Genomic DNA, 27,999 nt, shown 5'->3' with positions numbered 1-27,999 from the left:
ATATATGTACAACTCAGTCTCTCTTGTGGGAAGGTCATTTGATTCATCGAGCTGTATTGCCATAGTTCATAAGTCGTCATGATCGTTTCGTTTCAATCTACCGCATTACCGCGTGCGTTTTGTGTGTATGTGTGTGTTGTGTGATGTGTATGTGAATAGAGAGCCATAAGTTCCTTTGCCCAACCGGACGTCATTACCAAGGGATGGTCAAAGATGGAAATAACCCCCCTTCCGAAATCATGAAGGGGCATGATGTTATGATGACGAGAACACCTATTCCTTCCCTGAACACCCCCCCCTGAAAAAAAGCAAACCCAATGAAGAAAGAAAAAAAATAACTCCCGAAAATACAGTACACAGGCCAAGAAAATGCCGATGTCCAGTGTCCCGTTTTGGCGGGCGTCCCCTAGCTCGACGCGAGAACCAGCCAGCGAAGACGAATGGACACAAGTCAGCACTATGATTCCAAGCCATAACCACAACTGTTGATCTAACGGGGCGTCCGTCATTTTCCCTGTTAGGAGCGAGACTTTGTGTGGCTCTCCCACCGGCCCTCCACCGGGTGCTGGATGGGTCATTTTCCCTCGTTATTTACCCTCGTTACGAGAGCCAGTCGTCCACGCCGGTCTTGCCAGCGGGAGCAGCCGCGCGGTGGGATGGGGACGCATCAGAATCTAGTCCGAAGTTGAACTGAGGCATGTCGATCTTGGGCGGCGGCTCCTCGACCTTGCTCTTGCCCTTGTTATTGGCTCCTCCTCCGCCTCCCGCCTGCCTCTTGGTCGGGCTCTTGGGAGTGGCGGGCGTGGCGGGCGGACCGTATCGTACATCTCGCACGTCCCAACCGTCTTCGGCCGCGGCTGCGACCCAGGTTCGCAGACACTCGTGCAGGTAAGGGTAGAGCTTCTCCTTGGCGAGGCGCATGCTGCCTCCCATGCTGCGCTCCAACCCGCATAGCCGCAAGAGACCGCGGAGGTTGTTGCGCTCTTCTGCTGTCGGGGTGCAGGCGAGGATGGCGTTGATGAGGTCAAGGTGTGACGTGATGTAGTTTGTAGCATCCCATTCTACTCCGCCGACGTAGGGAGCGGCTGGCTGAGGAGCTCTCTCACTAGGAAAGTAGGTCTCCATGTAAGTCACGCCGTCCATCCCCGACGGGCCAGCCCCATCCTTGGGCTCCTTCTCTCGCGGAAGGTAAACGACGTTCATGCGATGCAAGTAGATCCAGAAGACCTCCTTGACCACGTTCGAAATCTCCTTGCACCACATACGGTACGGGCGTTCTCGGCGCATATCGAGAACGAAGCCGAGGGGTCGATCTTCCTCCTTCGGTTCGGGGTCACGCAGATGGCCAAGCACGGTCTTGGCGCGAACTGGGCGGTCGGCGGGCGCAGCTGACTGTATGTAGGTGAACAGCACAGAGGTAATGATGTTGCGTGTGGTGAACTCGCTAGGACCCTTCTTGTCCGGATCGAAGATCATATGTATGAGGGCCGGGAATAACGATCCTTGGTGTGAATGAAGTTCCTGTAACGCAAGAGCGGTGGTGCAGAGTGCCTTGAGGCAAAGGAGGTTCTCATGTAGTAGAGCATCCTCGTGCTCTTCTCTGTTGTGGTGATTAGCGTCTTCTTTCGCCAAAGGCCTATGTGGTGAGCTTACCTCCACTCAACCTCCATGATACGATGTAGGAGGCTTACAATCTCTTGCATACCACCTTGTCGAATGAACTCCTCCGTCCAAGTCACCGTCTCGTTTCGCAGCAGTAAGCGGAGCTTGTGTAGCTTGCCGACCTCTACCAGCTCTGGCTTCTGCACCTTACGCAGGTAGTTCACGAAATCTACAGGTCCTTGCTGCATCACTCTTGACAGAATACCGCTTCCCGTGCTCGACCCACCGGATACGGGTCGTTCACTAGCCACACTATCCGTCGATCTGCTTCGAAAGTGCCGTCCTATGGAACCTTCGCCTTTCTGCTTCTTCACGGGAGAAGTAGAATCTGACTTCTTGCCTCGTGACATGGTAAAGGTTCGACCGCGCGACTTCTTCACTTTCTCCTTCTCCTGCTCTTGCACCTGGGAAGCGTTGTAACTGAAATCGCTGCCAACACTTTCCGGTCTCATGCCGGTAGTACCGCGGCTCTCGGCCCAATCCTGTCGAATTAACTCCATCTTCATAGTGCCTGCCAGGTTTCGCATCTTGTATCGCTGATGCTCGGGAATGTTGCGTCGATCAAGCATTGCCTCGAATTGCTCGTCGACATCCTTCGGGTCGAGTACGGGTTCGGCGGATTGAGCTGAAAGAGGCCTGTTCTGCGATTCGGTACTGCCGGTCAGTGCTTTGAAACCTCTCTGGATCTTAGACTTAGAGGCCTTCGCGCTACCTGACGCGGCCTTCATATCAGCAGACTGCAGGTTAGGCGCGTGGTACGACTTGGGTCGCTCCTTGGCTGATCGATTACTTGATACCATGCTGGATGAAGATTGGTTGTTGGTAATGTATCTACGAATATTCTGATCCTTTATGTGATCTAGTTCGTTTTGTTTCTCTACCGCACCACTCGAAAATTGAGCATAAATAGGAGGGCGAGTAATAGGTTGAGGTGCTTGGGGCGCCTGGGAAGTCTGGGGAGGCTGATTTTCCTTGTTCCTCTGCTTGGATCGGTCTTCGTCCTCGGCCGACTGTACTTTCAAGTTCTTTGAACTCTTGGGACGGCTCAGAAGACCGATAAGGTTCGTAGCCGACTTGATCTTCTTAGGCTTGACTGAGCTCTGCTTAGGTTGCTTGATGCTACTGAATCCCTTTTTGGCTGGGGATGAAGGAGCACTTGGCTGGTCCTTGGTCGGTGATCGGGAGGAATTCTGCGGAATTTCACCTAAGGCGACAGGGCGAGAGAATAGGTTACCCATCTCGTGATCGTGGGGTGTGTATTGGAAGTCTGAAGCGGGCGTTGATGAAGGTAAGAGGTCTGCGGGCGGTAGAGGCGATCCATCGGAGTTGGTACGTTTATGGATGAAAGATTTCAGGATGTTTGACTTTGACCGCTGGTGCTGGATTTGTCGGCCAGCACCAGGGGCGATATTCGCCGTGATGTGGTAGTCGTTCACTGATGCCATAATGCCTATGGGAGATGTGATCTAGCAATTCAGGTCGTCGACGAAGGGCGTGCAAAGACGGATGTGAAAAAATGCAACAAATGGGGGAAGGAAAACGTCAAATATTGCCAGTAACCATGTGCTATCAAGCAATGCTTAGCAATGTTTAGCAATGTTCAGGACGTGACCGTGACCGCGTTGAGTTCAACGGGCGGAAGCAAAAGCTAACGGACGATAGATTGAGCTATCTGCATCTGCAAAGCGTGGGTTGTCGAATTGAAGGTTGAAGGTCTCAAGGTTTGAAAATAGAGGATTCAAGGGTCAAGTTGAATACATTTCGACGTTAAACCTTACCTTTTTAGTTTGGTCAGTTACGATTGACCAACTAAGCACATGGTTCGTGGATACTTTGTTTAAGTTGAGCTACGCCGCCTTTTGGTTACCACATGCAGATTTGGGGATGCGGTTGCCCAGCAACTGCACAGTAATTACGACCAAAGTACGGTACGTACTGTACCTAAACTGCACGTTGTACCTCCTCACCGGAGCAAAATAGCGGCTTATCGTTTATCACCCATCCCCCGGGACCCCACTTAGCGCATTCTTCAGCTAGGTATCTCTTCAGCTTAATACCCCACCATATCAGCTTGAATTTCACTTCGCGCATTATTTCCAACTGAACATTGAAATGAATAAATTGTGTTGAACGCTACACTCTTTCAATATGCCAGGACCTCCGAATAAGAAGCAGAAGCGGCAAGACTACCGTCAAGCCTTGAAAGAAAATGGCACGACAAACATGCCCAAGAAGAAATTCTATCGCCAACGGGCGCATGCAAATCCCTTCTCAGACCACAAGTTAACATAGTATGTCTACCACCTCTCCAATTTTGCACAATATTCCGAGACTTATTCATTGTAGCCCAATTAGACCCGATGATATGGACTGGTCTACATTCTTTCCGACATTTGTCGCAGATACACAATCGAATTCATTCCCACAGGCATCTGAAGATGTCGAAGTAATACCGAACCCACCACCGAAAAAACTTACGAAGGATGTCGAGGTTGTGGATATAGGCTGTGGGTTTGGAGGTCTATTAGTGGCATTGTCTCCTGTGATGCCAGATATATTGATAGTGGGCATGGAGATCCGATCTCAAGTAACAGAATTCGTTCAAGATCGTATCAAAGCCCTTCGTGCGAAGGATCCCGAGCAAAAGAAGTTTCAGAACATTGGCTGCATACGGGCAAACACGATGAAGTTTCTTCCTAATTTCTTCAGAAAGGGGCAGCTTTCAAAGATATTCATCTGCTTCCCGGATCCACACTTCAAACAGCGCAAGCACAAAGCCCGGATCGTATCCACTACATTAAACTCAGAGTACGCATACGTCTTGAAGCCAGGTGGAATTGTGTACACCATTACAGACGTCGAGGATCTTCATAAGTGGATGGTGCAACATCTCGAAGCTCACCCTTCGTTTGAAAGAGTATCTGAAGAAGAGCAAGATGCTGATGCGTGCGTGGAAGTTATGAGAACCGAAACCGAGGAGGGGAAGAAGGTTGAGAGAAACAAGGGACAGAAGTTTGTTGCCTTGTTTCGTCGCTTGGAAGACCCTCCGTGGTGATCGTCAATTCTATGATGGAAAATTTATAAGATAATAGTATTGTTCTCTGGAAGGGACCCGGAGAAAGAGTTGACTCTTGTGAACATTATACTTGCCGTTATAAAATGAGCAAAAGAGATACCCCTGTGCCTGATATTCATACCAATGACCTATTGTCTTATCTACATTTGGTACTTAGGTGCGTTTTTCTATCTCTCACTTTTAACCTGAAGGATCAATGTTCAGGTAAGAAAATCATGAGTCTACTTACAGGTACGAAGGTACTTAAGTCTTGAAAAGGCATCATGATTCGTGTACCCTGTACCTTGTATGTACCTTGCATACATGGTCCGTGCCCTTATTTCGCATCTGATTATTGAATGTTCAACTCATCGTTGAAGATTCCATTCAATTAATGAAATTACTACAGGCTGCGTGTTACCTCTAATCGATAAGCGCCTCCGTCTTTCAACTTGCCTTTATTCGCGATTCCTACGATTCTTACGATTCTTATCGCCCTACGGACGAATCATGAAGCTGGGAGTTACGCAACTTCAAACCGAGTATGGCCCTTAAGGGGAGAGATGTCGGTTTGGCTGGCATCGTTTGCTTTTTTGCATGGGGTTATGCAACCAGCTGGTTTCCTGCCATTCGATGGGCCGGATATGCCTTCGTCAGCGGCGCCATCATTTCGCTCCTAGGTGTTTGCCTATTGCTTCTAACTTCTCGGGGCTCGACATATGGTCAACGAAACCGATCGGCGCGACCGAATGCAGTCAGTTTTGTGGGTGCCGATTCCTGGCGTAAAGAAACGACTGCCCTACGACTTCGGCAGACTTATATCAGAGCACCTCTATATTCCGAATCACCCGCCATATCCAACGCATTGGACGATTTGCTCGACCTGGTCCTACGGGACTTTGTCAAGTCATGGTATTCGAACATAAGCAAGAACCCCGTGTTTGCGAACGCGGTCGATAACGCTATAAGGCATGCGTTGGTCGGAATAAGGGACCGTCTTTTTGAGACGGACCTGGTAGAGGTAGTTACAAGCAGAATCGTCCCGATATTGACGGCTCACTTTCGGGATTTCTACGACGCCGAGAGAGCGGTGCGCGGCCGCAGACTGAACCGTGACGTTACCGAATCTGAAGAATTGGACTTAGCTATCGCCGCAAAATATCGGGATGGCAAATTACACCCCGCCGCATCTCTGACCTACTCAGATACAAAGCTAGTACAGCAGGATCATCTACGGAATATAGTCACTAGGATCCTACCGAAAGTGCTTCCTAACAACTTGTTGGACAGCCGTGCCGTATTCAGCATTATTCGCGAAATTGTCTCTTGTGCTGTCTTGTTTCCCACCTTACAATTACTCTCTGAGCCTGATACTTGGAACCAAGTGATGGAAAACTATGGCCGAAGCATGCTACAGGATCGATCAACTGTCCGTAAGCTTCGTGCGGCCCTGGATGCGCATGCCTCGCCAACACCAAAAAGTTCCAAATCAGTGGCGTTCCCACGACTTGCTCCGGGAGATAGTGAACGTCGATTTGAGAGATTTATCCGTACAATTCGCAAACTTAATAACTTGTCCGACGCAAGGCGATTTCGAAGTGAAGTGGCAAGTCAGCTAATGAAGGACTCGCAGTATAATGGCCAGGATCCGATCTACCTTCGTCGGCTAGAGATGGGCAAACGCCTTCTAGATCAGAGGGTCCAGCAGTTAGCAGCGGGTGGTGACGGACGACGTGTCCCGTTATCAAGTAATCCTTCACCAATTTCCGGTTCTTCCAAGCTCGAGAATGCTTCTTTAGTCGAATTGCTACGCGACACGTCAGGTCTTTCTTACTTCATGGAGTACATGGATAGACAAGGCTTGATGTCCCTTGTACAATTTTGGTTAGTTGTGGATGGCCTACGAAACCCCCTAGAAGACGATGGACCCGATGATGAGCAACTACCTTCGACTCTAGGCCCTTGGACCGAATCCGATCGCGTTGATCTCGCTCAGATCGACCAGGCGTACCTGTCTAAGCCAGAACTAAAGGTTCCTGCTAGTTCGCGACGAACTATTCGTGAGTTCCTAGATGCCGGCAAAGCAGCTTCTCCAGCACAATATTACAAAGCCCGCCGAGCTGTATTGCGAGCTCAAAGTGCTGTACTTGAGGATATGCAGTCTAGATTTCTCGACGCATTTAAAAAGTCAGACCTATTCTATAAGGCCCTGGCATCGGAAGAGGCATCGAAGAGTATTCCTCTCTCTCGACAGCCTCAGGCAGGACCAGTAGTTAGCCCGCCACTTGTTCGCCCCTCGCAATCGTATGCGTTGAAACCCTCGTCTGTAACAAAACTCAACCCGAAGCTCAGCACGTCCAATGGCCAGGTTAGACGAGGTCTTTCTGCTTCGGACCTAAAAAGCGCTGGTGCGAATGTTAGTCATAGCTCAGATCATTTGATGGGCCATCGACGGTCGCTAGATGAGGGCATCTCTTCGCCATTATTTGACGATGATGATTTAGATCATGACCCGATGACTGATTCACTGTTAAGTCTTGATCAGGAGCCTTCGATACCCGTGCCGGATACCCAAGTTGTCCAGGCGGTAGAGGAGGCACTTAATAATATTATGGAAGATGATAACCGGCCAAAAACCGCGGAGGATCTTCGCGAGTCCTTATTCGGAGAAAACGACGACGGGGCTTCGAGTTTGTTCTCAGGGCAGGATAATGGTTCAGCTAGAGGCTCGATGGACCAGCAACGTCCAATACAATCTGGAAAAGAAGTCGAGAAGCCTAGTTTGGCGTCTCTTGGGCTTGTAAGCGCGGCGTCTAGGATTGGCGTTTTCATGGATGATGATCTCTTCGGCGACGAAGACAAGTTCTTATCAGATGAACAAGATCATAATGAAGATGAAATTGCCGATACCGAGGACGAGGTACATGAGGCTGCACCAGGGGACCTTGGCCTTGCGGAGGCTATCACAGCCCTTACAAACGATATCGAACGGCTTGCTGCTCAGGAAGCTGTCATAGAATCACTAACGAAAAAGGCAGAGTTAACAAACAACACGGCTGAACTACGTATTTTACGAAAATCAAAAGCGAGTTTACAAAGGGAGCTCAGGCGAAAAGAATTGCAAAGGCAACAATATGTAATCCAAGAGAACGACAATAGTCTCTACGGACGCGCGTCGATTAAAATCAAGTCCATCCAGGTAGGACGAGAGGAAGATGGCAAAGAATTTGCCCTTTACGTCGTCGAGGTAAAGAGGGACGCTGGCGAGAAAATGCCCGCAGCTACTTGGATAGTAACGCGACGGTACAGCGAATTCCACGAACTTCATCAGAAGTTGCGGGATAGATATCCATCAGTACGGAACCTCGACTTTCCACGACGACGGATGGTCATGAAGCTCCAGAGTGATTTTCTCCGCAAGCGACGCGATGCTTTAGAACAATACTTAAGTCAGCTACTTCTCTTGCCAGACGTATGTCGGAGCAGGGATCTTCGAGCTTTCTTGTCACAAAGCGTGATCACCCAAGGAGAGGATTTGATGAGCCGCGAAGACAAGAAGGACATGATCACTCGCCTATACGATTCCGTCACCGATGGCATGGAGGACATCCTAGGAAATATACCTGTCCTAGACCAGCTATCTCTGGCAGGACAGAATCTAATCGCGGCCGCTACAAGCCAGATGAGCACAATGCCGCTCAGCATCAATGAGGATGCCATGACAACTGCTGAAGCCGAGGCGGAGTTAAATGCATTTGAGAACAAGGAACTTGAACCTTTCATCAAACCTATATGCGATATATTCCTCGAGGTATTTGGTCTTAACAGGGGCAACAATTGGCTTCGTGGACGAGCTGTCGTTGTTGTTTTGCACCAAATGCTTGGGGGCACTATTGAACGAAAAGTACGGGACAACTTCAAGGTGCTAGTCCAAGAAGATGCTGTTCTTAAATATATCGCACTCTTGAGGAACAGCATGTGGCCCGGAGGACAGATCAACAGAAATAAGCAGCCTAGGACACCGCCAGAGAAGGCACGGACTCGTAGGGAAGCAAGCTTGATGCTAGCCACCTTAGTTCCAGATTTGGCCGGAAACGTGGTCGGGCGGCTGAATGCTCAAGCAGCAAGCCGCAGGATTTTCGCGACGCTGAATAACTCGAGATTAAAGTATGTACCTATCCTGCAAATCCCCAACCCCCGAAGACCCGTGCTCTAGTGCTGACGAATTGTCATAGCTCACACCTGACTTTCACGATCATGGACGAGCTTATTGACATTCTATTCAACGAAAGTTAGCCCGTCAAACCGCAGAGACGTGGTTATTTTTCTTCTATGCAGCATAGCAAGGCGTTCGGACCGGAGTGTTTAGGATGTTATCGAGGTGCTGATGAATGCTCATGAATACTTGATACCACTGTAGTTGGCAGGGTATGCCTTTTGCATGCTTGGAAGGACCAGGCTTCGAATTAAGAGTCGCGGCAAGGAAGGCGAGGCGATGATCGCTTGTTATATCCATGCTCAAGGGTGTATCCAGGAGCTCGGTACCTAGGGTATTAGCTAGGTGAGGCGAACGAGTAGATGACCTAAAGTCTGGGGTATTTCAAACAAGTACCCCTGTTTTCAGACGCCTACACACGTTTCCTAAGCCCGAAAGGATAGGCATCAGGTAGGTAGATTTTAATAGATAATCAATAAACCTCATCTGGCATTTATTAAGTGAAGGCATCGATGATTGATGTTGATCAATTGGAACCCGGATTCCCTTAATTGAATCAACATCAAATTTTATTTAATTAGTAATTTACCTACCTACCTATACGTAGTAAAGTCTTCCTTCTTCAAGTGATTGCCTGGTGGCTACAAGTGAAGTTATCCAAGCTACCATACAATTCCCCATTGTTTTGTTGGCTTTTCTTACACAAGCCATGACAAACACGACTATAGTCTACAGTATAGGTCTAAACTCTTGAGAAATAACCCCTTGTTATCAGTTAATATTATCAATGGTGGCTCAAATTAGAGAGGGTATCACTCTCGTGAAACCCTGCTATGACATACTTCAACAAATCAGACTCGAACTGTTATTAAATCACCATTGAATGTGTTGTGTCCATGTTGTATTTGAGGGTTACCAAGATACGAAGTACCTAGCCGTTAAGTTCGATCTAAACAAGGTCCACACAATTTTAGGTACCTTAGGCTGCCGTTTTTGGTCCGTGCGGGGAGAGGATCTTTGCCGCCTCCACATTATTAAGTGTACCGTGCACCTTGCATTTTCGCACCTGCTTCACACCTTCCCATGTCCGCAGTCTCTTACCCATCACACTCGCCTCTGCATTAATCACTTGTCAACCTTATTAATTTCAGCAGTTGCGTCGTCGGGTCTTAATCGTACAAACTGTAACCTGCGACTCGCAACCTGACAAACCTAACAACTCCTCCCACCTTGAACATCTTAAAATCAAGACCGCTACGTCCCTTTTCCCACCTCAATCCAAAATCGTAGCCGGTCCATCCAAACCCTCCCTCCCACATCGTCATTCCGGTTGCCCACACATTTGACGCCTTCGAGGTTTTTCTCCCCTCCTCGTCGGGTTTTTTTCTTAGCCCTGGTCTTTCTTCAAGGTTCCCACACCAAACCACAATTCGTTTGATCGGGTCGTCGTTTACCAAACCTTTGATCTGTAGGCTGCTGTCGTTTCTGCGACTTCTTTGCAGACGAGGTCTTTTCCTACTCGTCGCGCACGAGGATCTCGGCTTTTACTTAGGTCTTCGTCCAAAATAGGATCTCAGCGCCTGCAAGTTACAATCGACCGCAGTTATGGCGTCCACTGAGGTTTCTGCTACCAGGCTCTACCTGGGAAACCTGCCTAAGGGTGGTAAGTAATTATACCTTTATAGCTTGTGTTCGAGCTCGTGTTGCGGTGTAACAGAGCTTGAGCTAGCTTGGCGTGTCGCCCTTGTCGTGGGTGCTAACGCTCGTAACCAGCTACCAAGGCCGATGTCGAAGCTCACTTCGCGACCCATGGCACTGGTGAGATTACCGAGGTCAAGCTGATGAATGGATTCGGCTTCATTGAATACAAGGATCCTATGGATGCGCGCGATGTTGTTCCTGGTGAGCATACTACAAACCCCACCCTGTTATAGCTTCTAAAGCTTTTTTTTTCGAGTTCAATCGCTAACTTTGCCGCGTCGCAGCTTTCCGTACGTCTTGGACCGTTCCTGGCCACCGTCTCTCCTGATTACTTCCCTGTTTCCTGGCTAATATTGACGAAAAGATGGATCTGACTTCATGGGCGAACGCTTGACCGTGCAGTTCGCTCGAGGCTCTCGTCACCGCGAAGGCTTCGGTGGCCACGAACGCAGCGCTCCGCGCCCTCGTCGCACCCCTCATCGCATGCAGATAACTGGACTTCCCAATGAAACCAGCTGGCAGGTCTGTTTAACTCCCGTTTTCCCGTTCTTCGCCCTCGGATTCTGGCTTTAGATCATGCTTTCCCTCCCTTGGTACAGAGATCCGTCTTGCGCCGTGTGCTTTTTTTTCGCCTCCGTAGCGAGGACGCTGATGTCAACCAACGCTTTGTTTGTGATGTCATGCCCATCGATTTAACTCTCCCAACCTCTGGCGGACAGGTCTTAGGAGCTGGTCAAGGTTCCTTGAGGATTTCCGTGTTGGACCTAGCCGCCTGCTTGGATTGGTTTGACCGCATTCCTTTGCTGGTACTGCTTCTGGAGTTGGAGATTTTGGCCTCATTCGCACATGTTTTACTCCGCTCCTCGGACCCCCCACTTACATGGAATCTGGATCTAGGACCTCAAAGACTTTGCCCGACAATCTAGTCTGGATGTCGTTTACTCGGAGACTGGCCGCGACGGCAATGGCCGTGGGTAAGTGAAGACTTCCAACGTATCCCCTAAATATACCCGCATATCGGCTAATTAACTTGTCCACAGCTTCGTCGAGTTTGAAACCGCCGCGGATTTGAAGACTGCGGTGGAGAAGCTTGACGGCCGCGAATTCAAGGGACAACGAGTCAACTGCATCGCTGACGTGAGTCCAGTAGCCGTCCGCTACTCTGCACGCGCTAACCACGGGTATCAGACCCAGCCGGACTTCCCTGTCCGCGAGCGCGGTGGTCGCTCGCGCTCTCCCACGGGTCGTCGACCTCACGGCCCACCCGGTGACGGATATGATCGACGTGGTCCGCCTCGTGGCTACAGCCCTCGCGGTTATCGTGATGATTATCGCGACAGGAGCCCTCCTCGTCGCGACTATTACGACGATCGTCGTTACAGGTCGCCGCCACGCCGTGGACCTATCGATGACTATCCGCCCCCGCGTGGACGTTACGAGGACCCGTACCGACGCGACTATGGCCCTCCTCCGGACCCGTACGTCAACGGTCGACCCTACGATCGACCTCCGCGAGACTTCCCACCTCGGGATGGTGGATACGGAGCTCGCGAAGGCGGTGGTTATCCTCGAGAGGACTACCGTCGGGGTGGCGGTGGTTACTGGTAAATTTCTCAAGTTCAACTCTATTTGAACGACCCCCCTTACGTTATCTAGATACCTCGCCGTTCCTCGTCCGTAAGGCCGGTCCGCTTTGCCGCGCCTAAGGTATAGTATGGGAACTAGAGCTACGAAATAGGTTACGAAAATTAGGGGTCAAGTTTACGTTCAAGGGTAACCGATATGGGAATAAAAAATGAGTTTTTACGGCCGGTTTCGATGTGTCGATGAGGGCGGCAGGGATAAGATGCAAAATGGATTATTTGATCTGACAGGCTTGGTTGAACCATGCTCTAGTTAGCTTCAGGTTAATCGCGTGTATGATCAAGCAAAGATAGTGGCTGTTGCTTTTACGAAGACCGAATGAGATGCTTTCCTAAGTACATGATGCAGGGAACCGATGCAGCTACGAGGAAGCTGCATGCATATATGCAGTCCAGCTACTAGATATGCAAATATACTTGCTAGGCGTGACTCGAATATGCTATTGCTGGATCGGATCGTTGCAAAAAGGATCGTCCCATTAAGAGATGCTTAACACCGAAGCAAAGTACCAAGCTCAGGAATGTTACCCACTTTCCGTTCGCCTAGGCGGTGGCTTGAATTAGGTGACAGAGAATTAAGGTGTATACTGCTAGGTTATAGTATACTCTTTCTAAGTACATATACCTATAATAATATTAGAGTGGTTCGGATTGGGTCATATACCATTCATGGGTTGCATCTACGTCTTTGCTTATTAATCCTAACGATCTGGATCTCTGATGTTCTTTCGGTGCTACACGATTGAAACCGGGGCAACCCCGGACCGGCGTTCTGCTTAGAAATCTCAATGGCGTACTATGGTGAAATAAACGTCCGAAACAAGCATATGATATTCCAAAGTCTATACCTTTGAAGAGTTTCGTATCACTCCCCACATTAATTGAGTAAGTGATATTTCCAATAAAAGCCAATCGTAGTATGTCTAGGCATAGAGTTTCGCCGTTGTATTTGTAAAGTCTCCTGAAAGACACTCGTCCGGATTTAGCGGAGACACCAGACATTGATCTGATCTTCATGTCCGCCAGTGCTCTCCGTGGTCTGCTGCCGCGGTCTATAAGAATTCCCTCTGCCCGTCTCTCGTCTGCATGTTCTTACTCTGTTTATCTCCGACAGTACAATCACACCACCACATTACACCGCAAAGCAACGTTCTCCACATCGCGTACAGCAACACCACCGCCACCCACGTCGAGTCAAGAGCAGCAAGATTCCGACATGTCTGAACCAACCGGTCTTATCGCTAAGAGCGGAATTGAGCTCTTAACTTTCGGTATAATGATCTATTTAGAAGTAGCCTAAACATTGCTCAACTAACTCACATAGGCACACCGAACGGCCACAAGGTGAGCATCCTCCTCGAGGAGCTCAAGGCCGCCTATGGCAAGGAATACACATGGCAATCCGTCAATATCATGAAAAACACTCAAAAGGAGCCATGGTTCACGGCGATCAACCCCAATGGCCGTATCCCAGCCATCGTCGACCACGACAGGAACGACTTTGCCGTCTTTGAAGGTCTCCCAATTCTCACTTACCTGACCCGTCATTACGACCCCGAGTATAAATTTAGCTTCCCTGTAGACAGCGACGATTACAGCATCGCTGAACAGTGGATGGCTTGGCAACAGTACGTGAACAGTTTGCTTACTAATCGCACTTCTATGAGCGAAGCATTCGTTAACTTGTAATAACTCGAATAGCGGTGGTGTTGGTCCCATGCAAGGCCAGGCCAACCACTTCTTGCGCTTCGCAAAGGAGAAGATCCCGTACGCCGCACAACGATACGTCGGCGAATCGGAGCGCCTATACGGCATTCTGGACAAGCGGCTCGAGGGCCGCGACTACATCGTCGGCCCCGGCAGAGGCAAGTACAGCATCGCCGACATGAACCTCTTCGGCTGGGCCAACATCGCGCTCCTGAGCGGCGTCGAGCTCGACCGCTTCCCCAACATCAAGAAGTGGCTCGACCGCATCCACGAGCGCCCGGCCGTGAAGAAGGGGCTCGCGGTGCCGCAGGAGACCGCGTTTAGTAACGCCGCCCTCCTGAAGTCCTTGGAGTCGAACCCGGAGACGAAGGCGCAACAGGAGGAGTTGAACAAGTTCTTGAACGAGGCTAAGGAGAAGTACGGGTATAAGTACACCTCGCCTTGAAGGGGAACGGGGAGAGGATTATATATGTCTTGGCGTCGCGCAATCCATACATGTGCATTATTTGACAGACATAACATTATGAAATCAACTAAGTTAACCGACCCCTGAACATCACTTAGAGTAGGTAGTGTTCTGAAGGATCACGATATTTTTCTTAGCCTCATAGCTAAAATCTTTGTGTCGGTAAGCAAGCTTCCTAGCCGCACAGCTTCCCACAGGTGGAAATTGTCTAGCTTCGGCCTGAATTTTCCCGGCTTGTCGGCCGTGCCATCCCCAATTCTGCCCCAGGGTCCCCGCAATTCCACCCTAGCCGCCCCCGTCCTAGGATCTGGGAATGCTACCTCGTACCTGGTCACCGTCGGAGCGGATTGGGGGGGATGGACGTTCGGAACGCGAAGCGCAGGTGATATGACGTCTGGGGCTGGGCAGGTTAGGTAAATAAAACGGGCGGGATCTCTCTTACTCTCGGGTTTCGCTCTCGTTCTCGTCCAGTGCGAGCTGAAGCTGCTGCCTTTCTACTAGTTCTTAACTTAGTACAGCTAGCTAATTAAATCAGCCCGACTATGTCTGTTCGTTCAGTTGCCCTCGCGGCGCTCGCAGCCGCCGTCGAGGTCGCAAGCCAAGATGTCGTGCTCGACGTCCCAAGCGACCTCGCGCCGCGATCGTTAGTCCCGGACGTGTACGGGTACTCGATAGAACCCACGTGGGTCAACGACTACGTCAGCACGCCGCTGACCAACAACCTGCTGAGCGCCATAAAGGACGTCACGGGCAAGCCGCCCGGCATCCGCGTCGGCGGCAACACGGCCGACCAGACGTACATCCACCCCACGCTGGCCACGGGCAACGCCTCCGTCGCGATCCCCGACGCCGCGACCGCGAAGCTGTTCAACATCACGCCGAGCTGGTACGACGGCTGGGCTAACTATTTCCCGCCCAGCACGGAGTTCGTGTACACGCTGAACCTGGGCGTCAACACGTCGGCGTGGGCCAACGCCGTCGCCGAGGCGGGCGCCGCGCACGCCGCCCTCGGCGACAAGCTCGTGCTCTTCGAGCTCGGCAACGAGATCGACCACTTCATCAACAAAGGGTGGCGCGACCAGTCCTGGGACGTGGCGACGTACCTGCAGCAGTTCCGGAACCTGAGCGGGCAGGTCGTGGGGTCGGACTGGTACAAGCAGGCCGGGGCTAGCGCCCCCAAGTTCCAGGCCGGCGTGTTCGCCGACCCGCCCTGGGTCCCCGACCAGCAGGACGAGGTGGACGACTTCAGCATCGCGAACCTGACGCTGCAGGAGACGGCGGAGGACAAGGCGGTTATCGGCACGTACGCGACGCACCTGTACCCGCAGTCGTCGTGCGATGCGGCGCGCTGGCTGCGCATGCGGCTCGACCTGCTGTCGAACCACACGACGCTGTGGCTCAACGTGTCGCAGTACGGGCCGCAAGCCGCGGCGGCCGAGGCCGCGGGCGCGCCGCTCGTCATGGGCGAGACGAACTCGGTGTCGTGCGGCGGCAAGAGCGGCATCAGCGACACGTTCGGGGCCGCGCTCTGGGGCGCCGATTACGTGCTCACGGGCGCGACGATCGGGGTCAGGAAGACGTACTTCCATCTCGGCGCGCAGAGCGAGTACAGCGCTTTCACGCCGAAGGCGTATGAGTTGAAGAACGAGACGTTGGGAGCGGGGATTAGGGCGAATTGGTACGGGCACTATTTCATCGCGAAGGTTGTCCAAGGTGGTGGGGAGGAGCTTAGCGTTGCGGCGCTGCCTGGTGCGAATTCGAGTGATTTGAGCGGGTTTGCGGTTTACGGCGGCGGCGCGGCGGGGAACGCGACGAAGGAGTTGAAGAAGCTCGTGTTCCTCGACATGGGGATCTGGAACGGGACTGAGGGGCTGAGCAATAATTCTACCCTCAAGGCGACGGATGGCACATTCTTCAGCCAGGGCGCGAGGCCGAACGCTACGATCACGGTCTCGACGCCGTGGGCTGCGGGGAGCAAGGTCGGTGTCACGAGGCTCACGGGTCCAGGGACGAACGCGAAGAGCGGCGTTGCGGTCTCGGGGGTCACGTTCGATGCGCAGACTGGCGAGAAGGTGGGCCAGGAGGTCGAGGAGACGCTTCAGGTGGGACAGAATGGCGTGGTGGAGGTTAGCCTGAGGAGGGCCGAGGGCGTGCTGCTTGGGATCGCGGGAGCGTCGAACGGCACTTCGGGTGCTGGATCCGGATCTGAGTCTCAGCCTGGGTCTGGAGGAGAGATCACTCCGAAAATTTCAGGGGCGAGGGAAAAGGAGGTGGTGGCTTGGAGTGTGTTGATAATGGGTGTAGTAGCTGCTGTGTTCACGATGTGATTTTGAGAACTGTCTGAAAAGTGCCTAATAGGACGTAAGATTAAAAATTAATTGATTAATTTATTTGATTTTAATGCAGGACCTCGATTAGGCCTGTTGTTGCCAGTTATGGCGGTGTCCTCGACCATTTAAAAGGGGGTATGTGCCATAGTAGGGAATTAGAAAAATATTCGAAAGTTAAAAGGCAAGTTGATGATTAATAAATAGTATTAAAATTAAGGTGTATAATGCTGGAATTAGAGGCAACGTAGTTGTCAAGCATAAGTGTGGGAAATAGGGGGATCTCGGCAGAAACCTATCCAGTACCAGACCAATCTCCAAGCGACGCAACTCTTTCGTGTCCGTACTTGGTGAGTTCAAAATCGCTACCGTGAGACACTATGTGCGTGACTGCGATATTCACTACCAGTCCAGTGGTGTCCTTAGCATCGAAAGTGACTCCGCTCCCCTGCTTTCAGTTTAAGTAATACCTACACAACTGACCTGACTGTGGCATAACGTACCTTAATAATCTCGACTCGAAGTTGCTCTCGTAGTACCCTTTCCACCGCATTACTGCCTGTCCGGTTTAAGCCGAGGCTCTTAAGAGCCCTCTGGAGGGGAATCTCAGCATAGGCCAAACCGTGCATAGGCATCCCAAGCAGCGCCACTCGTCCGGCGAACGTCTCTCCTACGTGAATATCGATGTTGCAAGGAAGCTCTAGCTCGGACCGGTTAACAGCGATCTCCACGAACCACTCGTCACCGGCCAAGCTTGCTTCACCAAAATCGCCGCCGCCGCTACCACTTCCGTAGAGGGCATTGATACGAGACACAAGATCACTACTTCCTTGATTCCTCTGGCCGGAATCCCAACCCCGAAGCTCGGGGTACGTATACCCGAACGCCTCAATCGACGAGGCACTGATTCCCGTGTGGAAAGACTTTCCGTCGGCACGGTAAAACGGCTTCACCGGGCTTTCAGCCGTCATGTTCTCGCCGCGAGCAGTGCCGTACAGGCCGCCGCTGGCGTAGGACCGCGACTGGTAGGTATCATTGGGGTGAATGGCTTGCCATAGAGCGGCAAGCCTGTCGAGGTTGGCGTGATGGAGCATGCTTTTTGTGTATATCAGTTTAAGGTCACGAACACTTTATATATGTCGTATACTGTCGGCTTGGTAATAACTCCTACAAATATTTGGGGGGGAAAGATGTAAAAGGGCGAAGAGCGGCCAATAAGGGGAAGGGGGGTGGAATGTAAACCCACGTACAAAAGCCCATCAAAAGCAGTTACATCAATAGAAGCAAACGAGCCACCGACAGCGTTATGTACGATATTATGCGCCGCCTCGAGGCTCACCCCCGCCGGGTCCGCCATCGACGACATTTGGTCGTAGGTCTCGGCGTAGGCAAAAGTACGGTACTAGATCCGGTCCAAAGCTGATAGTCAGTTTCAGCTCCTGTCTCGAGCCACCATCACCTTTATACCTAGGTAGGCATTTAGGCAGGGAGATAGGTATAAACACGAAGCATGCACCCTGCCAACTCAAGCAAGCTAACTCACAACCTGGTCCTTCAACTGCCCCGCCACAGCCGCCAGATTCGCATTCACCACGTCGACGCTGAAATCACTCTTCCCATCCGAAGCCCGCGTCGTCTCATCGGGCCAGCCCACCGACCCGGGGAACTGCGTCTGGTTCAAGGGATACGTCGGCCACTTGTAGCTGTACAGCGGGTTGCGCATGGTCAGGGGTCCGCGCGGGCCGGCCACCGTGACGTTCGGCGCCGCGCACGAGGGCGGCAGCTGCGCGTTCGACGCCCAGTCCCAGTACGGCAGCCGGAAGGCGCGCGCGGCCTCGCGGTACGCGGAGGAATTTCGGTGGCTGGCGTTGTAGCGCGCGGCGATGCGCTGGATCTCGGAGCCGAGGATTTGCTATGGGCGGGGTGGCGGGGGTGAGAAAATGAGATGATGAGGCGTAGGAGGAGGAGGAGGAGGAGGATAAAGACTAGGCTTTTTGTAGCCGAAAGTGGGAGATAGGATGGGATAGGATAAGGAGGTTGCCTACATACTTACCTCGTAGAGGGCGAGGTACGGGCGGTGCCAAGCTACGAATTGGGCCTCCTTTCCGCCGTTAGCGGCGCAAGCTTGTAGAAAGGGGTAAAAGGGGGTGCTACACCGTGAGGACAGAAACCACCGCCCGAGCCCCCTGGAGCCGGGCCTACCCCGTTATAGGGAACGTAAGGCATTCCGTGGATACCTACAAGATGCTGTATGAGGATAGAAGAGAACCAAGATGGCCGAGATGGCTGATGGATGATCTCACCCGCGATACTGAAATGTGATCGCTCGTCCGTCTCCGTCTTATTCTGCAGTGCTGCGAGGCCCTGGATATACAAGTCCCTGCTTCTTGCTAAGATATGCATGTTCATATACATAATTTTGAAGGGGTATTCTTACCATCGAGGTCCTCCTTCATGTTCGAGGGCATTGATTTCCCACCGCGAAGGCCTCTCGCCGGTCCGATTGTCGATACCTGTGTTCATCCCGGTTACGGGTATAGGTTGTTGGGCTTGCCTGTCGAACCGATGCGGAGCGGCTAGTGCCGCGGCGGCCATGAACAGAGCCCAGGGGGTTAGTCTCCTGGTTATCGACATCATGGTTTTGAACCAAAATGGCTCAGGAAACGGTACAGTAACAGGTGTGTGCGTTAGCCTCAATATACAGAAATCAGGAATCATTCAATAAGCACGTTGAGCGCTAAACGTATCAACTACTCGCAAACTTCCCATGCCCCTAGTGTGCAATCGGAGTACTCGAAGATGGATCATGGGATCCCGCATCTCGGCAACAGAAGAACGAAGCACGTTAGTTTTCGTGTTATGATAGCGCTCGGTACACTCATTGTGATTCACTCTGCGATATCATGTCGCTTCTCTTCTAGGGGAGACGATGGGCTAACGCTGCAGAGGCCAAGAGTCGCGTGGGGGATGAACCTATGAAGCGCTGATATGAGGCAGCACAACAGGTATCATACATATACTCGATGAGGCACACGAGGTTTGTCTTTGGCATCATCGGATCTTGCTTCGCGCCACCGATTCGGAGCTGTGGATGAGGATATCCACTGGGCAGTCATAGGTCAGGTCTACCTACGTATCTAGGAGGCCGTCCGATCTTCGGTTAGGTGACAATATTAATGATTCACCGCTTCTGCGTTGCCGTCCTGTGAAAGCATTTTGGGTCAGGTATCGTAGGTGAGTACATAGGTAAGTATCGTACGTTCCTTGCGGAACAGCCAAGCGTGTTCCGTGCGTGTGTACCGCCAGCCATGTTCTCACGCAGAGCACACATCGGGTTTGGGCAGGCTGCAGGAACCTAAGTGGTCCGTAGAGAGACCGAGTTATCTCATCCCACATAGTCAATAATAACAAGCCGTGGCTGCAGCCGACCTATCGGAGACAGCTCCGGTCTATACGCCCCAATATCCGGGGATGAGCTCCTGGGCGGCCCGGAAATGGCTCTGCTCGCAGCTCTGGCTGTGCGTCGCCGTTGTGGTACACAGCGTAAGACCCTTCCTGCAAGTCCCACGACGGCGTCTCTTCGCGCCCGTGGCTAAAATATATGTACGAGCTAACGTCGGATGGCCCAGGAACGTGAAGTCCCTCAAGGTTGTGGTCCACCGCTTTTGGCAAACCCGAGAAGTTTTTGACCCATGTAGTTCGAGGTAGATTGCCTAGGTTGCATGTAATCCAGTTAAATCCAGCCAAATTAGGTAGGTAGATTGTTTTTGATGCATTTTTCAGTATTTACAGCACTCATTCGGCCAAGTGCAGGTTCCACGTATCTGGGTACGGTAGTCAACTACCAAGAGGTTTGTAGCCGAACCTGACGGGTAGTTTAATGAGTACAACTGCTGTATTGATCATTTAGTAAGTAGTGGGTTTTATCATATGATTATCAGATGAGCAGATCGATGTTCGCCCATTTGTTTTTATTTCGAAGTCTCGAATGTTCGAGGTCAAGCCCGAACCATAAGCTCGAAAAGAAGACATAACGAATGAGATGTTGACCCATACATTCTCGATCCTAATTGGATGGTAGACGTCAAATTATACAGCTGGTCAATGATTAGGTATTCAGCGTCAAGTTGTCGGTGCTCTCATCCGTCTGCGATGTGGAGGCCCTTCGGGACAGCCCAAACCAGCATCACATCCCACGTTTTTGCACATTAGGACCGTGTTACACCTTCGTCCGACCAAGTCTATCTCGGGACTTTGTTTGTTACCTCAATTTAGAGACATGACGAACTACCGGGACCGAAATTTTAGAAATGAGACATCTCGGCTCATCAACCGAGAGCTAAGTAGAATATCAAATTTCACCTTCAACTGACTGGCTCTGTGGTTGGTTATCTGATCTGTTCGTGAAACAAGTTGAAATATCCAAGATTTACAACAAATATAATAACTGTATTGAAATTCCTAGGATAAATGTGTACATAGAGTACGATAATCGTAACGTCGTGCCAATTAAGAAGGTTTGCCATAAATAGGTAGGTAGGTAGTTGCCGTGATAACTGCTAGACAATATGTTGGGAGGTGGCGGATGTGAAGCGAACGATGAAAGAGAAGCTTGGTAGGTATACGACCGCACAATACTTCGTGCTGTTGCAAAAGAACCTTGTGAGGGCAAGCAATGGAAACCCTAGCTTTTAAATGCCATATCCGTTGTTCTTTTACCCCCCTTGCGCGTGAAATCCTGTGAAGCCAACAGGAGATGCCTTTTTCTGCTTCTTTCCTCTGACCAGCGACTCTGACGTCAATCCATGACAGTGAACAGGGGTTCGCAATGCTTTTAGTTCACTTTATTCTATAGTCTTTTTCGATGACCGAATAGCGCCCACTTCCGCGGCGATCGAGATACGCTGATGGTTGTGCCTTTCCACTGCTGTGTTCCCGGATGTTAGCAGCCTATCACAAGGACTTTTCTAGCAACACCAATTCTCTAAATCCCTCTTTCCATGATTTAGTTTGCTCGGCAGTTGGCTTTGGGAGTGGGCTGCGAGCATAGCCTCCATATCCCATCCATGCTTGAAGTCCCTCCTTCACGCCTACTACGCCACCTTGAATGGCTATCCAGTCACCCCGTGATACAATTTCCTGCATCTTCTGAGCTTCTGTGTATTTGCCTGCTTTATATAGATCGATTGTCTTAATGCAGGCTTTCGGTGAGATGTTTGCAAGACCTGCCAAAATGCCGTGCGCGCCAGCGATCAACGACTGAATCGTGAAGTCGGCCGAGCCAGCGAGGACCAAAAATTCCGGTTTATCTGCATCATATCCTTTAGATTTCTTTCGTGTAGCAGCTGCCACGCGATTCAATTTGCCGGTGTTACCGCACGTCAGTTTAACACCGACTATCTTGGGATGTTGTGATAGCTTAATAATTACATCTGATGTCATGTCCATCCCGTTTACAGCACCCGGAAAGTTGTAGATGATAAGCGGTATCGGAGATGCATTGGCGACCTCTATGAAGTACTCCTCGATAGTCTTGGATGATGGTGCAAACAAAGGTGCGTAGTACGATGGGGGCAGTACAAGGGCGTAGTCACCTCCCGCTTTCCACGCCTCGCGGCAGTACTCGATGGTCTCGCGGGTACTTTGGGCGCCACATCCGACAACGATTGGGATGTGCGAAAACCCAGCTGCGTTTAGTGCCTTTCGCGTAGTGTATGTAACTAGCTGGCGCTCGCCATGCGTGAGATGGACGGCCTCGCCGTTTGAGCCCTGAGTTGCAAGTCCCGTCACACCAGCTTCGGCAAGCCGTACTGCATGGCGAGCAATGGCATCCGTATCGATGTCTTCGGTCCCGTTGAAGAAACACACGGTTGGCACATAGGTGCCTGGTAGTAGTGGCCTCGTTATATGGAAATCTTCCGCTACCGAGTCGCTTTCGAAAAAGCTACTAGGCGAGGAGAGCGGCTCAGAGGGTGCCAGATAACCGGTCCCCGCATCCGACGATGCAGCAGCTTCAAAGGAGATTCTATCGAAATTGGCTGTAAAGCTTCCAGCAGGAGACGGTACATCAAGATGAGGTGCCATGTTGATCTTAGAGAACACGAAGGGCCCAGTGGTAGGATTGATGAGAGTTGGAAGGAATTAGAATAGAAACATATGGTGATTGACTTTATGTCTGTGATCCCTTATGGAAAAACACAACGTAGGGTGGCGTAATATATATAGACGATGTAGGATATGTCTGTACCCTAACAACAAGAGCTGTTTAAGGAAAAGGAGCCACTCGACCAAGGAGAAAGATAGGGGGGTGAGGAGATAGGTGGACGGATGACATCCCACCTCTATGGCAAGGACGGGGACACATATACTATCGAGAAACCTGACATACGAGTCTTGTATTTCTCGCTATGACCCGCTCCTCTGCCTGGTGGCGCGTCCTAGGCAGGCTCCGACATCAGTCAACTCGGAACATGACAGCTGAGGGAGAACCACGAACTCTTGCAGGGGGATCTGCAACGCCCGCATATCTCGAGCCGCGGAAACAAGGGTCTTGCAATGTTTTCGTATCGGGCGGGAAGATTAGTGCGGATGGCAGGCCGAGGGCCATTCCTAGGTAGACAAAGTTGTTATGCAATCATCTATGGATCCTAAAACCCATCTAGAGTCCGGGGTAGCATGTACCTCATGGGTATGGCCTGCAGGGACGAGGATGGTTGCGTTGTAAGTGTACTCATGAATACATGCCGCCTAAATGTGGGTTCGAATGTGGGGGTTAGCCTCGACGTTGGTATCGTGTATTAGTGATCCCCCAAGATGCTCCGTTCGCATACAGAGATATTCAGCAGTCGACAAGCCGGCGATGGCATTGATGATACAGTGTCTACACAAGGCCCAGCTTGTTTGGGCCCTAGAATTCGGCAGCAGAAACAAGGATCCAGGTTGCTCCATTTTGCATCTAGAGCCGATAAGTAGGCTAGTACCCACGGAGAACAACGTCCAGAAACTCGAGCAAGTTGGCGAGAGGTATTGGCGCAAGCTAGGAAATTGCACGGAGAAGAGCACGAGCCGTCACCGAAGACTGTTTAAGGATATCGTTAGGTAGGTATCTACCACTTAAGTAGAGTCGCATTCACCGCCGTCGGTGATTGCTTAGCAATACCACCAGCCGGGACATCATCATAGACCAAAGCCTATGAGTGTTAAGATGAGCAGGGCATCTGCGGCACCCGGTTGGGTGCTGGCAAAATCTGAACAGTGCCAGGCTTTTCAAGCTAGAGTGGAAGGAACCGACACAGACGTACACGACGACCGTGCCGTCACGAGCCCGAAGACAGGCCAGGGCCAATGGAAGACCATGTGATAAAGGTTTCGGGATGTCGTTTATGACGAAAGACCCGGCTAGTAGTCAACCGTCTCGTCAGGCGGCTGAGAACCCAGTGTGGCAAAGCGGCATGGATACAAAGTGACTTGCGACTCGTGGAAAGAGTCTACTCGCTGTTTGGAAGGACGATGTGATTGTGGCTCTTTGGATTGGCCGGCGGGCGGCTGCAGTGTCACTCTTATCGAAATAAGCTGTCAAAAAAGTTGCGAATGACCTCCCTGCAGTTTTATCGGACATCAGGTCTTTGCTAATCTACCCATAATAGCGGTGTGTCTCACGGATTATTTCGCCTTGCCTTGCGCCGGCCAGGTGCCAATTATAAGACAAGATACTGAGCATGAGCGTGAGCACACAGTAATTCGCTCCCCCAAGCTAGCCAACGAGGGAGGTTGACCCGAGATTTGATACAGCCAGCTCGGAATCAGGCACATCCAGTAGGTACGGGGAAGACGGTACCGGTAGATAGGTAATAATGTGGCAAGCTGGTGGAAGACCGAGTTGGCCAAGAAGCGGGACGTCGTACCGTAGTAGTAATCTAACGTGAAGGATCTTGTTGAATGCGGGAAACACTTCGCTATCCAACCTTAGAGGAGCTCCAAGGTTACGACGGATCACTGCATGTCTAAGGCTTAGACGGGGCCGCGCTGCTTGAGTCCGCGATGTTCATTGGCGAGTTGGGCTGTCGTTTACCCAGGCACCGCAACGCTGGGTCCGATTTCAAGTCTTAAGTCCAACGGCCGGAACTAGCATCCATCATCCACCCAAGCAGGGAAATCGAATGTGATCGGCATCTTCAAATCTAGTATCTAGGTAGATGAAACGAAGGTGACGCATTTGCTTTTGAGAAACGAAAGCTCGTGACATTTGTAGCCACGACTACCATCATCACCGTTGTCGTCATTATGACCATAGTCTTCTTGAAACTAGGAGTTAGAATCCCAAAGTGTTGTCGGTCTTAATTTGGGATGGTGTGCATTAGAGGAAGTTGGGGGGTTGGGAATTAGGAGTTGGGAGGTTTGGGGGTTAGTCTTAGTTGGGGGTGACCTAGGTAATCCGTAAAATGGACTCAGGTAATACGGGCTTAGTAATAAAGCCCATAATTATCTCAGGGAAAGATCGTCCCGTGCGGTTCCTACATAGAATATCCGCAGAACAACTTTGTTAGCAGCTTCCACGATCCGGTATGGTATTATGGGGGAAACAGAGTTTAAGGATGGAGGTATCCGTCCGAGATGTGACGTATCCCTCGCTTCTACCCCTCTATCGCCTACTTAGATGCATGGTTAATCTCTTTCTGCTTATTCTCCAGCTCTACCAAGCCTTCCAAGTCTACCAAATCTACCAATGTGGGGCAAATCTATAGTGAGGTATTCGATTTCTATCATAATTCATTTTCAGAGGTTTCCCCCCTCTAGGGCTTAGGAATTACTTACAATATCTTGTAACCCTCGTCACATATGTCCCTTTTCACTGATGATCTGCCCTCCTTGCCGCTGGTAAGATGACTGGCTGCCTCAAAACCATCCAGTCATATGCACGAACTCGGTTTTTTCTTTTTTTTCGGCGGCTGATGAATTAAAGTAACCACCCCACTTAATTCCTCCTTTGCAACATGCATCCCCACGGACAATCTACAACTAGTATTATACATCCCTTGTTGAAGCGATCGTCGGCCGGTTAGGTATTGACCTAGCCAGGCTAGGAATAGATATCCAGAGTTTGGAAGTTTACGGTGGGAGAGTAATAATGTCGAAGAATCTTTTTTTTCTTCTTGCAGGGTGTCATTTCTTGTGAAGTAGCGAGCACAGACATCGTGATATTCGACTATATGACAGCCGGAGATGCATCTTATAGAGGCAAGTTAAAGAACACATTCCCCTTTGAGCTTGGTTTCAACGCAGACGCGGAGGAATCACGTAACTACCATTACGTACACATGCTTTCCTTGATATTCTCGGTTACCATTATACTATGCTAGTAAGAAGTCTACAGGGCCTTCCGTGGCCTGCCTCTTACATCATGTGTTATGACTATATTATTATCATGCCGGCAACTACGGAACTTGGGCGACCATTTACCGGTATGATTTAGCTCACCTGGAACCGTGTTCTTACTCTATTGTTGCAGAGATTTAGTATGCTCCTAGCCAACTTCAAGACGTCGATTGGTTCGGGGATATGCTTCATCCGAATGGTGGGCAGTCAAACGAGCTCGCGAGTTAGTAACCCGACCAGAAAGGAAACCTGAACAACCATCTCTTCTCTCCGCGTATTCATGATGATCGCGTGATGACTCTTAAATGCCGATTAAGTCAGGTATCATTATGTATATGCCTTGTTGAAATCCGATGTGCAAAGGAGATGTGATGACAGGCCTCGAATCTGATAATGATCCGCGCCCTTGAATCTAGAACTCCCGAAGCCGGGGATAGGGAGTATGTATCTCATGGTACTCATACATTTATTACATGGATTATGTTTCCGGCAAGCTGGATCTAACACTGACAGGAACGAAAGTCCAAAGCTACCTACTCTCTACATGTCGGAGAGCGGGTTATTAGAAGTATCTCTAGGTATGTATCTTGGAGGTTGTCCATCGCAATGTTTAGTAAGGTACCTGTCTATCTTTGATAATTTAGATTCCATGTCCATGTCTCCTTTCACTATTATGAAGCTAAACTCACATCTTACTGCGAATCTGTGCGTAGTACTTAGGATATCATCGTATTGAGATGCTTGTAATCTTGAGCTATCCCCTCAGATTGGTGCATAACCGGGTTTCAAGACTTAATCAAATGACGAATTAGATATCCCAGACACTTGTTTAATACCACTTCGGAGTAATAAAGACCCTTTTGTTAATCATATTTGGCCAATATAATCCCAAATTTCTAGTCCTGATGTGACCCTTCAATCCCATTCCAAGACACTTAATTATATTACCAACGCACATCATAACGTATACATAATATGAGTATGTCATGAATCTCCCCTGAGAAATGTCGATCATATCATCACTTCAGGCCATTCGCAGTATAAGACCATATCTCAAAGGACTCGTTACGATTACATAGACACTTACGTATGCAGAGACAAGCCCGGAGCCCAATTCTTGCTCAAAAAGGGAGATACTGCGAGCATGCCCAACGTTCAATTCCACTGCATAGCCGCCAAGCCATCCTCACGGATTTGGTTTCCTGGTCACAAGGGCACTGACGTGGAATAATCCCGAAGAGGGCGTGAGTATATAGTATTTTGGGTATACGCAATCCTCGCTGACCGACAGAAAGTGAAGATACTTGCTTTGCCACGTGCCTGCGGTTTGCATACATACGGCATGACGTCGAGACTCTGATGGAATGATCCTGGTTTATATGCATTGTATCCCGCCATATGAGTATCTGCCTGCAAGTAGATCCTTGGAAGCTGTCGAAATACTGCGTCCCCCACATCTCGGAGAATGTGCCGTTTTCGACGGATTCCTTGACCCACGGAGTTTAGTCCGACCTCATCAATCTCGAAAAGCCGGAGACACGAGACTACACATGATGGTAAAGAACATACCTGACCGCCGTTTGTAAAGGGGAAGGTGCCGTAGATGTTAGGCTCAGCCTATTAAGACTTTGCTAATGATCAAGCTAGTGCAAAATTAGAAGGCATGTATCTAGATCATACTAGGACTAAAATATGGACTAGCACTTACAAATGGACGAGTCGCTACCTTAAGGCATTGCCATATTTGCCACTTTGTTTGGTAGAAGTTGATCAGGCAAAGTATGGTTTTTCGATTCGTTTATCATGGTATTATCTTACTCGGAGGTGCCCGAAATTGCGTAAGCACC

The 27,999-nt window shown here is 50.4% G+C and overlaps 9 protein-coding genes across 9 annotated transcripts; 6 read left to right on the top strand and 3 right to left on the bottom strand.

The window, feature by feature from the left end:
- Nucleotides 1-19: 19 nt before the first annotated feature.
- Nucleotides 20-3,489, bottom strand: F4807DRAFT_419812 (armadillo-type protein). The gene is made up of 2 exons (XM_047997442.1): nt 1,654-3,489; nt 20-1,600 (listed from the first exon to the last, which is right to left on the bottom strand). The coding sequence occupies exons 1-2, from the start codon at nt 3,105-3,107 to the stop codon at nt 601-603; spliced, it is 2,454 nt and encodes an 817-aa protein (XP_047855824.1). The 5' UTR covers nt 3,108-3,489; the 3' UTR covers nt 20-600.
- Nucleotides 3,490-3,690: 201 nt separating this feature from the next.
- F4807DRAFT_419811 (putative methyltransferase) lies at nt 3,691-4,895 on the top strand. The gene is made up of 2 exons (XM_047997441.1): nt 3,691-3,953; nt 4,009-4,895. The coding sequence occupies exons 1-2, from the start codon at nt 3,811-3,813 to the stop codon at nt 4,715-4,717; spliced, it is 852 nt and encodes a 283-aa protein (XP_047855823.1). The 5' UTR covers nt 3,691-3,810; the 3' UTR covers nt 4,718-4,895.
- Nucleotides 4,896-5,120: 225 nt separating this feature from the next.
- On the top strand, nt 5,121-9,415 carry F4807DRAFT_32838 (PXA domain-containing protein). Its single transcript, XM_047995232.1, has 2 exons — nt 5,121-8,884; nt 8,953-9,415. Exons 1-2 carry the CDS (start codon nt 5,262-5,264, stop codon nt 9,011-9,013), a joined length of 3,684 nt encoding a protein of 1,227 aa, XP_047855822.1. The 5' UTR covers nt 5,121-5,261; the 3' UTR covers nt 9,014-9,415.
- A 459-nt stretch (nt 9,416-9,874) lies between these two features.
- Nucleotides 9,875-12,312, top strand: F4807DRAFT_419807 (uncharacterized protein). Its single transcript, XM_047997440.1, has 7 exons — nt 9,875-10,596; nt 10,707-10,835; nt 10,919-10,924; nt 10,999-11,156; nt 11,532-11,608; nt 11,675-11,771; nt 11,823-12,312. Exons 1-7 carry the CDS (start codon nt 10,539-10,541, stop codon nt 12,240-12,242), a joined length of 945 nt encoding a protein of 314 aa, XP_047855821.1. The 5' UTR covers nt 9,875-10,538; the 3' UTR covers nt 12,243-12,312.
- Nucleotides 12,313-12,999: 687 nt separating this feature from the next.
- Nucleotides 13,000-14,524, top strand: F4807DRAFT_32533 (glutathione S-transferase). The gene is made up of 3 exons (XM_047995196.1): nt 13,000-13,548; nt 13,602-13,905; nt 13,979-14,524. The coding sequence occupies exons 1-3, from the start codon at nt 13,293-13,295 to the stop codon at nt 14,427-14,429; spliced, it is 1,011 nt and encodes a 336-aa protein (XP_047855820.1). The 5' UTR covers nt 13,000-13,292; the 3' UTR covers nt 14,430-14,524.
- F4807DRAFT_32534 (glycoside hydrolase superfamily) lies at nt 14,525-17,012 on the top strand. Its single transcript, XM_047995197.1, has 2 exons — nt 14,525-14,612; nt 14,986-17,012. Exon 2 carries the CDS (start codon nt 14,993-14,995, stop codon nt 16,775-16,777), a length of 1,785 nt encoding a protein of 594 aa, XP_047855819.1. The 5' UTR covers nt 14,525-14,612; nt 14,986-14,992; the 3' UTR covers nt 16,778-17,012.
- A 60-nt stretch (nt 17,013-17,072) lies between these two features.
- Nucleotides 17,073-19,411, bottom strand: F4807DRAFT_458869 (Di-copper centre-containing protein; the record flags this gene model as incomplete). Its single annotated transcript, XM_048001279.1, has 7 exons — nt 17,073-17,225; nt 17,281-17,872; nt 18,028-18,179; nt 18,321-18,689; nt 18,831-18,878; nt 18,932-19,157; nt 19,215-19,411. 7 exons carry the CDS (start codon nt 19,409-19,411, stop codon nt 17,073-17,075), a joined length of 1,737 nt encoding a protein of 578 aa, XP_047855818.1.
- Nucleotides 19,412-21,730: 2,319 nt separating this feature from the next.
- On the bottom strand, nt 21,731-22,861 carry F4807DRAFT_458868 (dihydrodipicolinate synthetase; the record flags this gene model as incomplete). The annotated part of the gene is made up of 1 exon (XM_048001278.1): nt 21,731-22,861. The coding sequence occupies one exon, from the start codon at nt 22,859-22,861 to the stop codon at nt 21,731-21,733; it is 1,131 nt and encodes a 376-aa protein (XP_047855817.1).
- A 3,579-nt stretch (nt 22,862-26,440) lies between these two features.
- On the top strand, nt 26,441-26,958 carry F4807DRAFT_419747 (uncharacterized protein). The gene is made up of 2 exons (XM_047997439.1): nt 26,441-26,782; nt 26,842-26,958. Exons 1-2 carry the CDS (start codon nt 26,595-26,597, stop codon nt 26,870-26,872), a joined length of 219 nt encoding a protein of 72 aa, XP_047855816.1. The 5' UTR covers nt 26,441-26,594; the 3' UTR covers nt 26,873-26,958.
- Nucleotides 26,959-27,999: the final 1,041 nt, after the last annotated feature.

The sequence above is a fragment of the Annulohypoxylon truncatum genome (genome assembly GCF_022578515.1).
Source record: "Annulohypoxylon truncatum strain CBS 140777 unplaced genomic scaffold F4807scaffold_10, whole genome shotgun sequence".
Taxonomy (NCBI): Eukaryota; Fungi; Ascomycota; class Sordariomycetes; order Xylariales; family Hypoxylaceae; genus Annulohypoxylon; species Annulohypoxylon truncatum.
The sequence above is the reverse complement of the archived record's forward strand: the minus strand, read 5'-3'. Positions and strand labels throughout refer to the sequence as shown.

What these genes read in the sequence shown, in the direction of transcription:
- F4807DRAFT_419812 (XM_047997442.1), bottom strand. Translation starts at nt 3,107, where the DNA reads ATGGCATCAGTGAACGACTACCACATCACGGCGAATATCGCCCCTGGT. An exon ending in ATCATGGAGGTTGAGTGGAG is followed by an intron (nt 1,601 to 1,653) that starts GTAAGCTCACCA and finishes TCACCACAACAG; the next exon opens with AGAAGAGCACGAGGATGCTC.
- F4807DRAFT_419811 (XM_047997441.1), top strand. Translation starts at nt 3,811, where the DNA reads ATGCCAGGACCTCCGAATAAGAAGCAGAAGCGGCAAGACTACCGTCAA. An exon ending in TCAGACCACAAGTTAACATA is followed by an intron (nt 3,954 to 4,008) that starts GTATGTCTACCA and finishes TATTCATTGTAG; the next exon opens with CCCAATTAGACCCGATGATA.
- F4807DRAFT_32838 (XM_047995232.1), top strand. Translation starts at nt 5,262, where the DNA reads ATGGCCCTTAAGGGGAGAGATGTCGGTTTGGCTGGCATCGTTTGCTTT. An exon ending in CTGAATAACTCGAGATTAAA is followed by an intron (nt 8,885 to 8,952) that starts GTATGTACCTAT and finishes GAATTGTCATAG; the next exon opens with CTCACACCTGACTTTCACGA.
- F4807DRAFT_419807 (XM_047997440.1), top strand. Translation starts at nt 10,539, where the DNA reads ATGGCGTCCACTGAGGTTTCTGCTACCAGGCTCTACCTGGGAAACCTG. An exon ending in CCAATGAAACCAGCTGGCAG is followed by an intron (nt 11,157 to 11,531) that starts GTCTGTTTAACT and finishes ATCTGGATCTAG; the next exon opens with GACCTCAAAGACTTTGCCCG. An exon ending in GAGTCAACTGCATCGCTGAC is followed by an intron (nt 11,772 to 11,822) that starts GTGAGTCCAGTA and finishes CACGGGTATCAG; the next exon opens with ACCCAGCCGGACTTCCCTGT.
- F4807DRAFT_32533 (XM_047995196.1), top strand. Translation starts at nt 13,293, where the DNA reads ATGTCCGCCAGTGCTCTCCGTGGTCTGCTGCCGCGGTCTATAAGAATT. An exon ending in AATTGAGCTCTTAACTTTCG is followed by an intron (nt 13,549 to 13,601) that starts GTATAATGATCT and finishes TAACTCACATAG; the next exon opens with GCACACCGAACGGCCACAAG. An exon ending in CAGTGGATGGCTTGGCAACA is followed by an intron (nt 13,906 to 13,978) that starts GTACGTGAACAG and finishes TAACTCGAATAG; the next exon opens with CGGTGGTGTTGGTCCCATGC.
- F4807DRAFT_32534 (XM_047995197.1), top strand. Translation starts at nt 14,993, where the DNA reads ATGTCTGTTCGTTCAGTTGCCCTCGCGGCGCTCGCAGCCGCCGTCGAG.
- F4807DRAFT_419747 (XM_047997439.1), top strand. Translation starts at nt 26,595, where the DNA reads ATGTATCTCATGGTACTCATACATTTATTACATGGATTATGTTTCCGG. An exon ending in TTAGTAAGGTACCTGTCTAT is followed by an intron (nt 26,783 to 26,841) that starts CTTTGATAATTT and finishes AGCTAAACTCAC; the next exon opens with ATCTTACTGCGAATCTGTGC.